Source organism: Pelobates fuscus, chromosome 1, assembly GCF_036172605.1.
Source record: "Pelobates fuscus isolate aPelFus1 chromosome 1, aPelFus1.pri, whole genome shotgun sequence".
Lineage (NCBI taxonomy): Eukaryota > Metazoa > Chordata > Amphibia > Anura > Pelobatidae > Pelobates > Pelobates fuscus.
In genome coordinates this window covers 383,631,912-383,649,208 of record NC_086317.1, presented here as the reverse complement: position 1 = coordinate 383,649,208, position 17,297 = coordinate 383,631,912, and the positions used below count along the sequence as shown (strand labels likewise).

At 39.2% G+C, this 17,297-nt stretch overlaps 1 protein-coding gene across 1 annotated transcript; it reads right to left on the bottom strand.

Annotated features, from left to right (window-relative positions):
• Positions 1 to 886: 886 nt before the first annotated feature.
• Positions 887 to 17,083, bottom strand: CCDC65 (coiled-coil domain containing 65). Its single transcript, XM_063426062.1, has 9 exons — positions 16,964 to 17,083; positions 14,451 to 14,602; positions 12,510 to 12,677; positions 11,876 to 12,045; positions 10,448 to 10,586; positions 7,528 to 7,725; positions 6,568 to 6,786; positions 3,336 to 3,488; positions 887 to 2,730 (listed from the first exon to the last, which is right to left on the bottom strand). The coding sequence occupies exons 2-9, from the start codon at positions 14,589 to 14,591 to the stop codon at positions 2,413 to 2,415; spliced, it is 1,506 nt and encodes a 501-aa protein (XP_063282132.1). The 5' UTR covers positions 14,592 to 14,602; positions 16,964 to 17,083; the 3' UTR covers positions 887 to 2,412.
• Between the last annotated feature and the right edge of the window lie 214 nt (positions 17,084 to 17,297).

Sequence of the window (17,297 nt, the reverse complement as noted above, 5' to 3'; positions counted from 1 at the left end):
CACTTAAAGCCTGAACCTGAATAAAGTAAAACTCTTTATCTTAATCCTAGGTTTAGCTCCTCTTTAACCCCTTAAGGACCAAACTTCTGGAATAAAAGGGAATCATGACATGCCAGACATGTCATGTGTCCTTAAGGGGTTAAAATAAAACCAAATACTAAATTGCAAATCACTCTTTCCCTAAATCCAATAATCCAAAACTTGTTTTATACTAGCTATAAACCCTGTCAAGCTTTTAATCCACTTAATACTAAATACCCTAACTCTGATGTTAACCCTCTCAAACCGTAAACCCTGTTTAACCCAACTACTTCTAACTATCTTTAAAGAAACACACAAAAAATCTAAAGCGCTTGATGAAGTGCTTTATGTGTGAATTGTGGTCCTCTTTTTCATTTAACAAAAATGTCCATATTTTAATAGAAATTGACACTTTTATAAATTAGCCTTACTACACCCCAAGGCTATTGATCAAATAACCTGTCCTGCTACTTCCTGGTAGTTCAGCTCAGTGGAGTTTAACTTAAGAGGCAGCAATTGCCTAGAGCAGGGATGTCGAACATGCGGCCCCCCAGATGTTGCTGAACTACAACTCCCATGATTCCCATGGATATCTGTTTCATTGAAAGAATCATGGGAGTTGTAGTTCAGCAACATCTGGGGGGCCGCATGTTCGACATCCCTGGCCTAGAGTATCTACTTTACAAAGACTTGTCAGTGAGCTGCACTGGAAAGTCTGTTGTTGGACAGCCACAGAAAATTTAGACTGGGGAAGAAGATGAGGGCTTGCAAAAGCTGCAGACAAGAGATCTGCAGACAAAGTTGCAGACAAGCTGGTTTTAGAAATAATTCCAATAAATAAATGCATAATTAAATGCATGCATGTTTTATTTGGAGTATATGTACGAAACAGTTTTTTTTTGTTTTTTAATGTCTTCTCCAATCTCAAAATTATTCAATCCCCTGAATAGAATCTCTCACTACATCACAAATATGCAAAACAGGTGTTGTCTCAAGCACACCTGATGCAGTTAATCAAGGGCATAGTCAATTGCACCAGGTGTGCTTGAGCTGGAACATTTGAAATGCCTGTCATGGCTAGGGGGTTGTTGAGTGTCATATTGGACTGAATGTTAGAAATATGGCAAATAAGTCTAAAGAATTGTCCACAAAGTTAAGAGAAGTGATCATTGCCCTTCACAAACAAGGAACAGGATACAAAAAGATAGTGCACGCATTGAATGTTCCTATAGACCCCATTGGAAGCATAGTTTGCAAGTTCAAAGTTGGAGGAACAGTTGTTACACTACCTGGACGGGGCCGAAAAAGGAAGCTATCAATGGCTCCAATCAGATTTCTGAGAAAGCAGGTTGTGGAAAACCATTGTGTAACTGCAAAAGACTTGCAGCAAGACTTGGTGGCAAAAGGTACTGAGGTTTCAGTGAGCACAGTAAGGCGCGTACTAAATGCAGAAAGTTTCCATGCCAGAACTCCAAGACGTACACCACTACTGACCAAAAAGCACAAGAAAAGTCAGCTCCAATATGCACAAAATCATACCAATAAGCCACAGAGGTTTTGGGATTCTGTTCTGTGGAGCCACGATACAAAACTGGAACTTTTCGGCCCAATGAATCAGCGGTTTGGATGTAGAAGAATGAAGCATAAGCTAAAAAGAACACTCTGACTACAAAGCTTGGGCGTCATTGGGCATTCCAACAAGACAATGATCCCAAGCATACATCATATTCCATCAAGGCTTGGTTGCAGAAGAAGTCTTGGAAAAGTCTACAGTAAGTATCACACTCACCTGACTTGAAAATGGGCTAAGATTCCCAGGAACGCTACCAGAAGCTGGTGTCTGGCTATGCATCCCATTTACAGCAGGTCATAACAGCAAAAGGGTTCTCTACTGAGAACTAAGAATAATTTTGAGACTGGAGGAGTCATTATAAGTTGCATTTTAAATTGAATTTGGGGAAACCACTTAAAGCATTCATTGCGTTAAGCTATTTCAGTTGAAAGTCTGGTCTGTAAAGTTTGACAATAAACCTAATTTTCAATGGGGATTGAATAATTTTAATTACAACTGTATATAATAATCCTGGGAGTTATAGTGGAATAAGCCAGTTGTTACAACTGCTAAAAGGGCATATTTTTTTAACAATGAAATAACTTTGTAAAGATCTAAATGTTGATTTTAATTGAATTGAGCTCAACCTCCCCCCGGCTATGACAGCACAAATAAAACTTTATTTAGAACCTATAGTGCACAATAGCATGGTCTCAATGTTACTGCAAACAGAGTATGTATTTATCTAAAGCCCAAGACACATAACTCCTCCTGTAGACAGAAGAGACATAGAGAAGTAACATGTTAAATACATCAAGCTGATTAAAACAAATGACAGCTCATAGTGTATGGCTGACTACATGAGCTGCTTCAATAACGTTATGTACTGGGCGTCGAACTCTTGTTTCTGTTACAGGAATCTGTGGAGGAATCTTGTGCTGCAGGCTAATGCGGTTGTTGAGAATAAGTAGTGGGTTCTCTTGACTTAAGACCTCTTCACTCACAGAGATGCCATCCAAATACTGTTTTAGCATGATACGCAGATTCTGGTTATCCTGGGTCAGTAGAGTTTTTTCACGTTCCAGTGCACATTGTTCAAGCAAAACCTTATTGTAGCGTTTCCAAAACTGGTCGAGCGCAATATAGTCTTGCATTAGCTATAAAATGTATAACAAAAAAAATACAAAGATATTGTAAAAAATGCTTAATACAAGTCAAGCTGTTAATGCTATGTTCCTTTGAGTTATCCTGAACTCATTTGATACAGTACAAAGAAGCTGAGGACAAAAAAAACCCTCTTAATAGGGATGTAAATACATTTATAAAAATGGCAATTTTGTTCCATTATTATATATTTAAAAAGGAGTTATTAGTTGTACTTTGTTTTTTGAATAAGATTTCAGTCTGGCATATTATGCAAATTCCAGTTGCCTTAAATGGCCTCCTGCACGTGTAGGGAATCATGGGAAATTTATAAAAGATGTATGCCTGTGCAGATCATCTCAGAAACATGGCTCTGATTGCCCAAAAGTGCAATGAAGATAAGTAGATTTTATAATTATATTGCAAAACACACTCCAGTAACCAATTCAGTAACATAATCTAACTCAAAGACTACAGTTCCTTTTCTTTTTTTGTATGTAGCTGTTATGCATTAATGATGTGCAACAGTATCTAAAGTGAAAACCTACATAAATAATAATCCTACAAAGGTGAGAGACTGATTTTCTAAACAGGCCTACATGGTGTTAAAGAATATTACCAGCGCCAACTGCTCGGAAGGCTTCGCCATGCTAACTTTCTCCACCGCTTCCATCTCTTCAGCACTAAGGGAAGATGGGTAGAATGGCAGGACTTTCTCTTCCTCGGTTTCTAGTTTGCGACACATTTCTGCCACTCGAAGAATGGCTTCACCCTGGGCATGGGACAATTTGAAATATGCCTTATTAGTAGACAAGTGGAATATCTTAAATATAAACATACTAAATCTACTTAGCAACATTTAACGTCCTTGGGTGACAAATGAAAATAATGGATAAACATAAATGTCAGCCAGTTATGAGTTAAATAAATTGGTTTGAAAGCTGCCATATAGTGTGTAGAAAATTGTTAACAGAAAACATACAAAATATATGACAAAGAGCATTTACTAGGAGTATTTACTCATATGAACAAAATATAATTACACTTATTTCTAAAACAATGGTAAAACAACTCAATTTTCTACGCTTCTCAATATTAGGTTATCACATTTTACACAGGACATTTAGGAACCTCATAATACTCAGATGGAAGTAAAAAAAAAGTGGGTATGAAAATTCACACATAAGAACTACACTAGAAATATGTATTATAGATTATACAGGATAGGCCAAAATTCAGAGTAGGCTTTGACAGGTAAATAACTTATTTGTTAGTAGTTATTTTAATATTTTTTGCAGTCTTGAGAGATCATCTGGCCCTACTTCTTCAAAACCGATGGTGGTGGTGCTTTGACAGTTACAGGTGTGCCTGTAGCTGTCAAAGCACAGAAATGTACATCCTGTAGTGGAAAATCGTCCTGACATTTGGTTTCAATAGGATGGGACTACTGCCCATACAGCCAGGGCCACGATGGACCTCCTGAGACAAGTGTTTAGCGAGCGGATAATTTCAAGAAATACCCAGATTAATTTGCAGCCACGTTGGCCTGACCTTTCAGCTCCTGAGTACTTCCTTTGCTTATACTTGAGCAGCTTAAGGAAAATATTCGTACAAAAATTAGAATGCTACAGCCTGAATTTGCAAGACGGCAATGGAGCTCATTTAAAAGATGTCTTCTTCCGTACCTAGTCAAACAAATCTCCATGATCTCAATGAAATTGGTTAATTAAGAAAAATGTTATTGACGGGGCGGGGCCTGACACTCACCATGGCTGGACGCACTTTCAAATAGCTCCGGCCCTTCAGGCCTGAAATCTGTGCTAAATAGCCTAAAAGCAACGCAGAAATAATCTTATTGCAGCTGCAGACCGACACTCTCACCCCTGGTACCGTTCTGGGCCCGGAGCGTAACAGTCTGACACGCACTAACCTCGACAGAAACCTGCGGCCTAGCGTGCGGGCAAGTGGGGGAGACGGCCGATCTCCCAATCCGGAGAGCACACCTGGCAAGAAACCTTACCGCAACTCCATCACCCCCATAGGACCGGAGGGGGTTATCCCGGTCCCCACCGGTGAGCTGATTTGCACACGCTAAGGTGGACAAACCACAAACTCGGGCCTACCGACACACGACTCACTCAAGATGGCGGAGGAAGCATGGCTACCATCTGCAAACAGCGACCCCAGCGACATACTCACCCGGCTGGACAGGCACTTCTATCATTTCTGGCAGCAACTTGAATACAGGCTCCGACCATTGGCACCGCCACAAACACAGGATCGCTTCCTGCCAAAGCCCGTAACCCCACAAGCAGCAGGGGCACTCGGGGGGCAAACCCCATCCAAGTGCGGGGCAGCGCGGAAACAAACCCAGAGGCCACCCAGGTCTTCTTTCCACCGGACACCACAAGCGAATCACCCATGCGCTACAAGCCCACCTGGGCAGAGAGCCCCTAGAAGGAATACCAAGACAGAGTCAAATACGGTGGAGCAGGCCCCAAAATGGCGGAGAGGCGCGTGGCATCCCCCATCTAAGGATCAGTGCAAGGCAGCACGGAAGAAGGAGCCATTGAGGGGGACGCAGTTACAAGCGCGTATGAGACCCGTTGCACCAAGCAGATTGCCAGCTGCGGGACAACAGTGCAGAGAAGCTTCCCAAGCTGCAGATGTTGCCCATCAAGCTAGAGTGGCACAACAATGCAGGAGGAGACCCAAGGTGGAGCGAAGGGTTGGTGACCCATCAAGGCGCAGCACGACTGTGCTGCACCACAAACCAAGTAAGTCACTGCTGCCACTAGCAAAGATCAGACAGACGTCGAACACCTTGCCGGAATGCTACTCTGAGCTTACCTGCTTCCACTCCTGCGGGCTGCTAGGCCTGACACCGGGACTCTCATGGCAAAACTTCGTCTGGCTCCAACAGGGAATTGGCTAGCTCCAAAGAAGAGCTGAGGACTGTCCCACTCCTGGCAAGTTGTTCCAAAGGCGCCCGCAACAGACGCTTTCTGTCTTTCTGTCTTTTTTTTTGTGTCTTGCATGAGTTGGACTCACACATGAAGAGTCTTAGGGACCTCCGAGGGGTCACTCTCAGTTATAGTTACTCCTGATGCATATACCCTATTTTTGTTTAATCTTTTTTCTTTCTGTTTTTATATGCACTGTGCTTTCCATATGTATACTTAATCCTCCTCAGGTATAGACAGTATCGCTGATAGCCAGCATATATTGTTCTGAGAAGTTTGCCTCGCATGATTAGACCTTTGTATTACTCAGCACCCGAACGCACATACTAATGGATAGGTTACTGTATTGCGATAAATGTTTAATCTCTTAAAAAAGAAAAAAGGGGAAAAGGCAACTGCTCATGTATAGCTCAGGCAGTAGCACAGCGAGCCTACTCACTGTACCAAGCGACACCTGGCCGGATGACCCTTTGTTGTTTTTTGTTGTTTTTAACTCTAATCACTTTTAAAGAAAATCGTCTAGACCTAGCATAATTACACATTGTGCATCCCAGCATAGCATCTCACCTCACTTTACTCATACACTCCACAGATATGCACTCAGAGGCCTGAACACAATAGCGACACAAAGTTTAATGTTAACTAAGCTTGCCTCCTACCATGTTCATACTCAACTACCTTTAAACACAAAATTTGTGCTAGATATTGCATGTACCTCTCTGTTAAACTGTCTACTATGCGTTGGAGGAATGCCGTTGGGGTACCTCACAACCGATTGTTAAAAGCTTATGCACAACAAAAATAAAGAATTAAAAAAAAAAAAAATTTATTGACTCCTCAAACGCTACTCTGAATTTTGGCCACCATGCACATATCGGGGAAGGTTACCTTGTTTATAATACGCTGCAGCTCTTTCAGAGTTGCATTGCTCTGCACTGTCAGAGTGGCAAGGCGACTGTGCTCTGAAGACCTTGCTTGGTTCATCTGACTTTTCAGCTTCTGGAATTGCTTGAGCATAACTTCTTTTTTCTCCCGCAAACGGCGGTTTTGCTCCTCGCTTTCACGGGCATGCACTGAAATCTTATTTTTTACGGATGCTATTGAATCCTAAAAAAAACAAAACATAGTTATTTTAGGTTGAAAAAAAAGATTCAAGTCAATTGACTGCAAATTTTTAACAAATCTTTTTATGCTGTTGATCTTAAATAATGCAAAAAAAAAAAAAAGCCCAACAATTTGGATCAATGGCCAATTAAGCCACAAAAAGGGGAGAAGTCCCTTCTTGATTCAGTAATGGCAATCACATTTCTACTTGGATAAATAACCTGTTTACATGCAGATCCATTAAATCTTTGAATATTCTGTGTTTCCTAAAAGACATCCAACCTTTTTGGAAAAGAAAATATATCTACGTAATCTGATAAGACGACTCTTTAGGCAGAGAATTTCATATATTGTTCTCACTGTAAAGTACCCTCTACTCTACTGAAATAGAAAACACCTTTCTTCCAGTTTCAATAGATGACCTCTTGTCTGTTGTACATTCCTGCTAATGAAGGTTACTAGGTAGGGCTGTACTGACCCATTTGAGATGCCTTTTTTTCTCAAAAAAACACATGCTGTTTGTCAAGCCTGCTTCACAACTTATGGCTTCCATCCTCCTTATTAATTTTGTAGTTTGCCTCTGCACTTTTCCTAGCTCTGTAATATCCTCCTTTAAAACTGGTGCCCAAAATTGCACAGCATATTCAAAGTGGAGTCTCAAGAGGCAAAACTATTTTTCATATCACGTGAATTAATGGTATCATGATATTAATGTAATTTAATGAATCAACAATAAATGGTTACCTGAATTTTCTGCAGCTTTTTCATCTGCATCTCAATTTCAAGTGCACTTTTCTCATCTTTAGCTTTCAGTGCTTCGTAGGCAATCCTACGATCATCCGTAGAGTCAGTGTAGTTTTTCAATGCGAGTTGAAATTGCTTCCACAAATCCTCCACTGACCCCTCCAGCAAAAGACGAAGTGCGTGCTTCTCTTCCAAATTCTGGCCGTCAAAAACAGAGAAACACTGCTCTTTACAAAGTGTTGCATGCTATCTACAGGATTTTATTTTCTTATCATTAAGCTACTAAAAATATTCCTTTGCTAGAAACTGGATTTGTAGAACACAAACATTTTAACTCCTTTAATGTGTTCTGTACATATATAAACAGACGTACAGATTACAAAGAAACCTGCAAAGTTGCACAGGCATTTATTCTTTAGGTTTTTCACATTGTCTGTATGACTTTTACAAAATGAAAAAGAAATAAAAAAACATGTTCAGTGAAAAGTATATGGATTTAATAGAGGATGGAAAGGAGGAGAGGTAAGCCTTATATTCAACAAAGGAGTAGGAAATAAGTACATAAACCATGGATACTACCCCTGTCTACAGGGTATCATACATTACATTACGAAATATGTAAAGATGATGCCTTGTTCACAATAATAATGGAATAAGTTATCTATAGAATATCAGTTTTAATGAAGGGTCAACTTCACTGATAAGGTTTTACATTCATTTTAAAAGAGAAGTATCATTGGGGGGCTTGTCCAGGGAGCATGGCAGACATAGATTTCTAGTGCACTGCATGGCTATAATTAATTCTGTCATATACCACAGCAACACAGCACCATTCAAACCTGCAACTAGAGGACTCCAGGGCAAGCTAATCCGAGCTTTCAGTTCCCTGATAAATTCAGGCAACAGGAATCTAGCATTGCAGGCTAGTGATTACTTGAAGACTGGAGAATCCCCACTTCGACTTGCACTTTGCCAGCCCAACAGGCACTTCCAGATGAAAAGGTATTCATCAATGAAAAGGTATTCATTTAACAGACTCTCTCTGTAGCTCTACTGACTACTCGTGATTCAAAAAGTGCCCACATAACACAAGCTTCCAACCTATATCTCATTAACTTCCTATGCCAAGTGGCAGTTTCCATCTTTATTTTTTTATTACATTTTGCACCTCAGAATAACTCACAGCCTAACCCTACTTTAATTATTCCACACCTGGGTAAAAGATTACGTAAACTAAAGTTCCCACAGGGTAGCAGGAACTGTAACAATGGCACACTACTTTCTCAGTCGACAAGACCTAAGATAACTGAGCTGCTAGATGTTTCCACTTTAGCCTCAGATGACGATAGCATTATGTACTCTGACGCCAGTGCATCATCAAGAGACATCCCAACTAAACTTCAGAAAGACAGCTTGATGACCTCACAGCTACATCTCAGAATGAAATTGTGATGACTCCAGCCATACTGGTAACACAGCCAACTTGGTGAACATTAGGTTCACCACAGAATTAGAGGTTCTTAAAGGAAGACTCTAACGTTAGAAATACAAACATGTTTTCCTAATTTTAGAGTGTTTTAACAACTATTTAGATTATTACTAAAGATAAGTAAATACACTCACTTACCTTATATTCCATGCTATGCTGGTATCGCTGCAGGAGCTTTTCCACCCTGGCTAAGATTATCATTGATGAAGATCTCAGAATGGCAGTGTATATATTGTTAAAACGGCAGGGACAAACACTACATTATGCTGTGTCCCTTTAATGAACACCTAGGCATGCTGATAGGACACAACGAGGCTGCCAAAGAGGACATTTTATGGCTATTCAATAAGCAAGTCACATCCAGTACTCAGCTGACAAACGGGAAAAAGCCATATAATGCCATTGCATTAGACAACATGGATAATGAGGAGAAATTCAACAAACTATGTTGATTGGGGGAAAATCTCCAATTTGTTTTAGAGATAGTTTTTTCTGTATTGTCCCATAAGCAGTTAAGGGGCTATCTCTGTGTGGACTATATTAACTTCCCATGTCTTCACATCATTATTGATGAAGGTAGTAAGAGGTAAAACCCATCTTTAGACCATATGAAAAATAAAACAACAACATCTAAGAGAAGCTGAAATCCTGTTGAGTTCCAATGCTTCTCTAAATTCGTTAAGAAGATGCCAACAGAGGATAAGTGACAATCATAACGATACAAGGACCGTGCTACACAAAAGTTCAAATCGAATTTCTTTATTTTACTTAAACAAGGAGGGCAACAATCTAAGCAAGCAGTGGAATACACTGTTATATAATTTTTTTTTATAAATAAATATATTTAGTTATACTGTTAGTGTTCCTTTAATGGTCGTCATAGCAGACCAAGGCATTAACCCACTAGCAAAGGAAAATTAAAATATATTTATTACTATAGAATTAAGTTTACTGGCTCAGCAATGTTGGAATGGAATCAAAAGACATTATCTATCACATTGGTAGAGAGCAACGAGAGACACCATTTAAGATAGATGACAAGTTATATAGTTGACATAAAAAAAGGAAATTGAGTGGTTGCCTAATTACTATACAGTGTTTTTTGTAGAATTGCTGAATGATGCCTTAAGGTTCAATTAACAAATTTATTGAGGAAGCAAAACATGATGATAGCTTGTTGGACAGTCTCAGGCACTAACGTAAAATAAAGGGGTGGAGCCTGGGCCTGGCAGCAGGAATTCTCAAACTAGTCCCCAATAACAGTCAATTGGATCAAAATTGGATAAACTCAAAATTCGGTGATTTCTGAAGAGCGGTATGAGAATCGCTTATAAAACAACATTTCCAAAGTGGAAATTATAGAAATTCTCAAGTTCATATACTAATATTTTAAAAGGCGATTGTTCTATTAATCATTTAATGCTGGCATACCTTATTTTTTATTTCATCTCTCATATTCTGAAACTCCATTTTAGATTCACTCTCAGCCTCTGTGATATTTTGTTCCATGGCCAGAACAACATTCTGAAGATATGAAGCTTCTGTTTCCATGTGCTCAATTATCATCTTCCTGCAAGAATGCAAACATAGTCCTCGATTTAGTAATGCACGAGAAGCTTTCCAAATGGAAATAATAAATAAATAAAATATTTTTTCATAATATGAAATCGTTATAGAAGTTTAATTTATTTTTCGTTTAGTAATATTAATATGTTGGAAAAATTATTTTAAACGTTAATCCAAAAATCTGAAATCAGTTGGAAAGCGTATCCAACAATATTAAATCAAGGCCATAGACCTCATATGCAGGCTTGGGCTGAGAACAACCACATGCAGAAATTATACTGTAGAGCATGACTTCTAATACCAACAAAACTGAAAATCCCTCTGAAAATCCCTTTTTCAACAATGAATATGAAACCGACATTAGCTGACTTAACAACAAACAGAGGTGAGGGCGCTATTCAAAGCTTACAGCCTAAAAAGCATAATTTCACAATAGCTGAAGATAAGGTGCATTTAACACAAAGCATAATTTAAAGTGGTTCTTTCATCTTTGGGTGTACTTGTATATTTTGCAATTGGTTGCAAATTGTTGATTTTGTAATCGTGACATCACTCCTTGGCTATGGTGGCCCGTGGGTGCAGGAGAAGTAAGTTATTTTTATATGGAGCTGTTCTTTTGGGGCACCTGCATCTTCTTTCTTCAGCTCCTAGAGTTCCATCCCCTAGTGCCCCCAAATCCTTACTCAACATTGGGACCCCAAATAATATGTCTTTTAAATTGCTCATTCAACATGCTTAAGGCAAAGGTGAAAGAGGTTTTACTCTCTCGGGTTGATTGTTGGGTCCATTGGATGCTAGACATGTTTGATTCAATTTAATGTTTGTGTTATTTTTCCCTTTAAGCACCACAAAGTGCTGTGCTAGTGAATTGGTTTATTGTACGTCTTACTTGCATGCCTAGGAAGGCTACAGAAAAAGGCCTGGCGGGTGATGAATGCCTAGCTGGAACTTAGAGCTGGTTCCACTGGGCATAGGATTTACATCACAAAATTATTTAGTTTTTTTTTTTACATCAGATAACTGAAATACCATCTAGTAAATAGGAGACAGAGTTATGATTTATGTGGTTTACTATAGAGTAGCTTTGCTGCTAACAAAGCATAGATATGCCAGTGAGTAAATGTAATCTGGCATAAAAATACTAGACTCATTTTAATAAACTAACACAAGTTTGCATACAAAGCGTTCTCTTTATATTATATTAAAAGACCACAATCATTTGGCTTTTAATTCAAAAAGTGATTGCTTCCTCATTTTACAGAAACTGAAAACATCCCATTATAATACACAAACCTCTCTGTCTCAAATTCTTTCTGCACAGCATCCAGCTCTTGCTGATATTCCTCTTTCAGGAGGGCAATGCGCTCTCGCTGCAGCTCCAGCAGTTGGTCGATGTTCTGTAGATGGCTGCGCAGTGCATGAGTGTACTGCTCTTCTGACTCTTCCACATCCTTCGCTAAAGACTAAAAAGAATGCTATGGTTACATGCACGCTTTATGATCGTAATATATGTTCTGTAGACAATGTTAATGACAATTATAGCTATCAGCCTTTATAGATAGGTGATCACAACATTTATACACGCTCATGTCCAGGCATATGCATAAAGGATGATGTGTAAGAACAAGCACTCTTATAAGAAGTCGTAAACAAAGCCTTGCAAATTAGTTAACAAAGAAGATCGCTTCCACAAATCCTTCTTAGCCTAAAGTATGTAAGCCTCACACAATACTAAACAGTTTTTTTATTTTCCGAAGAAAGAAAATCAGTTTATCAGTATCAGCAATCAGTTTATTTGCAGGACAGAATTGTTATCATGGACCATGAAATACATTATATTATTTGTGTTTGGTGGCCTTACTGCAACTTAAAGGTAAAGATATGATTGACTCCTGGCATAGTTGGTAAATACAGAACTTAGATTTACCTTGATGACACTGTCCTTGCAATCCACAACGCGTTCAAAGGTCTGACTGAGTACTTCAATATCCTTTTGCAGCTCCTTGGCCTTTACCTCTCTTAGGACAGAGCGCCACTGCACGTTCAGCTTGTTCAAGTTAATAATGCTGCAACTCTCCTCTTTAGAAAGCTTATCCTGTATTAACACAAGACATGGTGCTGGTTAACATTTATACAGCACATTTTACATCAAAAGTGTATTTGAAGGAACAGCTTCCAGACTTTGTAATACATATGGGAAAGTTGACATTATCTATTGCTGTATTGCTGTAGTCCTAGTAGGCAGATAAAGACTCCCGATGCTTGACATCATGTAACATGTTGCACTTATTACATGGGATATGTAGTGTTAACATTATTAATAATAACAAACAATGATTAAACATTTATTTGTGATTTAATGCAAATTTTGTTAATATGGTAGAGATGTCAAGTCACCTGCTATACAGGCCCAGACTGTCTCTCAAGCTGCTCCATGAACTGATGCTGTGTGTGTTCCTGGCATCATTACTGACACCGAACGCTGCCCTTCTAAGGCTTTTTCTAGCATCGCTAACAACCATCCTCTAACAAGCACCCGCGCTACCTCGTCATCAGTGCACAGCACACACACACGCACACACTGGAATGGTAATAGCCAACAGTTATAGGTCACAGACTATAAACACTTATTAAACTGTCATTTGGGAGCACTGTTGTGGTTTCTTCCCATTAGAGTGTTGTATTTGTGTTATTAGACCTGACTTTGGCTCAATACTTTTCTGTTTTTAGTAACCTTTAACACAGCTTGTTCTCTTGTTTATCAGATATCTTTACTGCTAGAACTCCTTGGCCATTCTACCTGCTACCAGTTTTTACCAGTACACCTTTCTATAAACATCATGCTAAGGGTGAGCTGCTTTCCTTACAATTATATAGGATTTATCTAGGACACAACCACTGTGTGTTGAGTATCAGAGGTCACCTTCACAGCAGCATATATAAAATTCACAGATATAGCATTTTACTACCTAGAGTCCAGATCTTCATGTTAGATGTAAATTGGCTGCAAAGTTACCTTTGATGTCCAATCATCTATTTCTAAGCAGAGAGATAACATTCACCCTAATTACACATATTTCTATGTTACCTGAATAGAAACCTTATTGACAGGTAAATGAAAATGCATGTATCCAGTTGCCACTGTGTGTTAAAGGGACACTATAGTCACCAGAACAACTACAGCTTAATGTAGCTGTTCTGGTGCTATAGTGAGTCCCTGCACACCTTTTGCAGTAAACACTATATATTCAGAGAAAAAGGAAGCACAGACATCCTAAAAAGTCAATGTAACTAACCGGATCTCACAGTGTAGTGATTCTCAGCTTAATAGTTTACATTATTTTAAAACGACAAATCTATTTAAAGGGTTACTCCAAGCAAGATGACTACTTCAGTTATTTTAAACAGTCATGGTGCCTGGAGTTTGTATGTGCAGGGTTTTGCTGTGAAACATTGCACATACCAAATCTAACATCTATGCTGCCGGGCTGGCTAATGTCAGTTCTGTGCAAATATGCACAGACACCCATTCATTGGCTGAGAGAGGTCAGCTGACGTTCTTAGCCAATGAATGAGCGGAAGCATCGACACCCGGCTTCTGCAACTCTACAGAAGCTGAATGTCATAACACTGCATACTCTGGAGACCAGGAACAAGTAAAATGGCAAACCGTTGTAAAACAGTTTGCCCCATTACTGCAGAACGGTGCCAGGGTACATCTACAATCCCATGAAGCAATTTTGGTGCTTAGACTTTTCCTTTAACTGTAATAGACAGACACAAAATGATCTTAGTACAATTCCGAGAAGTAATCACACTCCATATCTCTGTGAGGTGTCATGTTTCTGACTGCTATCAACAGCCTTGCCTTTAGAAATTGCATTAACATGTCCTCTTTCTTCTTGTTTTGCTCCTCCTCTGCTAGCATCTTCTGCTGCATGTAAATCAGCCGCTCTTCTTCATTCATGCGGCTCAGCTTACCCGACTTCTTCTTACCTTTCTTAGGCATGGTTGTGATATCTGAAAGAAATTGGAAGATCAACTCTTGGGATTTACATGTTAACAAAAGTGTTTACCAACATTTTGAGATACTGTTTTATTTCTTTTTTTACTTTGTTACTGTTTTTATTATATTTTACATAATTAAAGTACTTTTTTATTGGACCTGTTTCTGCTGCTGCTGGGTCCTTGGGTTACATATCCTTGGTGGGAATAACACCCCCTAAGCGTATTGGATTGAGCAAACTGTACTTTGCTCTAAAGCATGTAAGTAGGTTTTTATCTTTTTATTGTACCTTGCACTCCATAATAACGGTGTACGCTATAGTGGCTTTTATTTTGTTCCTTTCTATATACATACATACAGAGAGATACTGACTACACCTATATCCTTGAGTGGGGATTATATCACTTCACACTCTATTTGTGGAGCCAATCTTAGGGCTTCACTTCATGTGACTGAACATTTTATATTTATACCTAACCCTGCTACTAAGCTCAATATACTGCACTATACTACGATTTTTATCTGTTTTATTTTTACGAGGACACCTTCTCCACGAGCACATGAAGAATCTGCACTGCACTATATCCTTAGGCAGGGATCATACAGCCCAGCCGCATAAGTTGGAGCTGCATTGAAGCTCCATAAGAGTGTGAGTGCACATTTTTATCGTATTTATACCAACACCAGTTTTAATATACTACACTATCAGTTTTTCCTGTTCTTTTTCCTTGTCGTTGCATATATCCAAATAAGAACTATTTAAGAGCTGCACCTCCCCCATATTTTTTCCTATTTTTTTGTAAACATTTTTGAATTATTTTTAAGTTTTGTTAATCCGAACAGTGAGAAAGCAAACGTTCTGGGACTCGCAGGTCCCTGTCAGGTATGATAATCCTGAAAACCTTTTCTCAGGTAAGAACAAGCAAAAAAAACTGGAGACACACAGTTCTCCTCAGTAGAAATAGTAACAATCAAGGAACTCGAAAGTCCCTGAACAAAGGATGGAGAAGAAATTTAAAAAATAAAATTTCACCAGTCCACCACCTCTGTTTGGACACACACTGTGTGGGACTCTTGGGTCTCAGACTGCACGCACCTCTAGATTATCAGCATGTGTGTATGACTTTGATCTGACAGTGTCTGAAGAGTTTTGGTTACCTTTTCGAACATTTCCTGTTAAAGCGACATTGTCACCTCCCCTAAAAATGAGTATTTCCTAAATATATAATCTTTTTGAAATACTCATTTTGACTGTGTTGTAAACTGCACAGTTTGGCAGAAAAAGTTAAAATAACTTAATTAGGAGTTGCTGGAGACTTTCACTAGCGAATGCAGCAATTACTTATGATGGAAAACCACTAATGCATGTTGAAAACAAGGTATGTAGAGAACGTTTCCAATTAGAACATCGAGTTATTGTACAGTTGCACCAAACCTCTGTCAATCTCAATGTTAAATGGGGCATCTCTACAATACACTTATTCATGTCTGCTTCTCACATCAGGCACAGCACAAGCTTCAATTCTCCATGTATTTAAAACGAGAATGGATTCTCATGCTTGATCATTATCAAGCTTAATAGCCCATTCTTCAGTTTAAAAATGATCTGTGACCCATTATTCCATTGTAATGTAGTATATATAAAAAAATAAACTCTGCAAACCAACTTCATGATATATTTCCATGGCTTCCATTGGCCTGAGAATGGCAATGTCACTGCCAAAAAACTATTTACTGAAGAAGTTGCCCAAGTTTCTATAAACTTTATATCCCTGTGCTATTCAGTAAAATGACATAAAGTCACAATTTTGGGTCCCAGCCCATTAAGAACCACTGCTCCGGATATTAATAAGCAACATTGTATTTTACATGGCTGTCAGGGAAATCTCAATGTATTTTCCTGATAAAACTGTTTATAAATATATCAATAAATTATTTTACTTCAATCAATAATAAAGTAATAAAATCACCGCAGTGATTCACAATATATATTTTTTTTTCTTGGTGCCTTATCTCCTTGTACCAGGCTGTAGAATGGGATTGAAGTCACACTGCAGCACCATTGGCATTTACCAGCCACCTCCAGCAGCTACATCTCATTAAACTGGGGTGGCTGTTGGCTTTGCAGTAAAGGCAGACTGGGCATCATGGGTAATGTAGTCTATATGAAATGCAGGGTCACTGGGTTATTTAGCAGATAAAGCACTGACTATGATATCCTACATTAGTTTATATATTTCCACAGGTGACATTACTCCCTCTGGAGCCTGATGTCTGTTTGCAGTTATTTTGCTGAGGCTTTGTGTCCTATACAATGGGGTAAAAGTGCAGCGCTGCGCCCCCCAATACCCCCCACCCTGTGCCCCTTTTATTACCTGTTATCTGAACACGTCAGTGTACAGTTGTGTTCTGTTGCCTAGCAACTGTCCAAGGCCGCCTACAGGGGGGTGGGGGGAGTGGCCCGATAGACTGGCATCGCATGACATGCGTCACTCCGGGAGCTGTGACTGTGGGCGGGGCGCTCCGCTTTGTACGGCAGGCGGGAAGGGACAAGACTAGTAGGTATGCGCTCACACTGCACAGTGTTCATAGCTGACTGCTCAGCAGGGTCTCTGTTATCTTATGTTCGGTACCGTTATTTGGAGCTCGTGTACAATGTGAAGTTTCTAATCCTGGTTTGTCAAAAAATAAAATAAAAATAATAATATA

Excerpts from the sequence above, each read along its gene's own strand:
- CCDC65 (XM_063426062.1), bottom strand. The coding sequence starts at position 14,591 with ATGCCTAAGAAAGGTAAGAAGAAGTCGGGTAAGCTGAGCCGCATGAAT. Across the intron at positions 6,787-7,527 it reads AAAAGCTGCAGAAAATTCAG|GATTCAATAGCATCCGTAAA; the intron begins GTAACCATTTAT and ends TGTTTTTTTTAG. Across the intron at positions 3,489-6,567 it reads TGCAGCGTATTATAAACAAG|GGTGAAGCCATTCTTCGAGT; the intron begins GTAACCTTCCCC and ends TCCCATGCCCAG.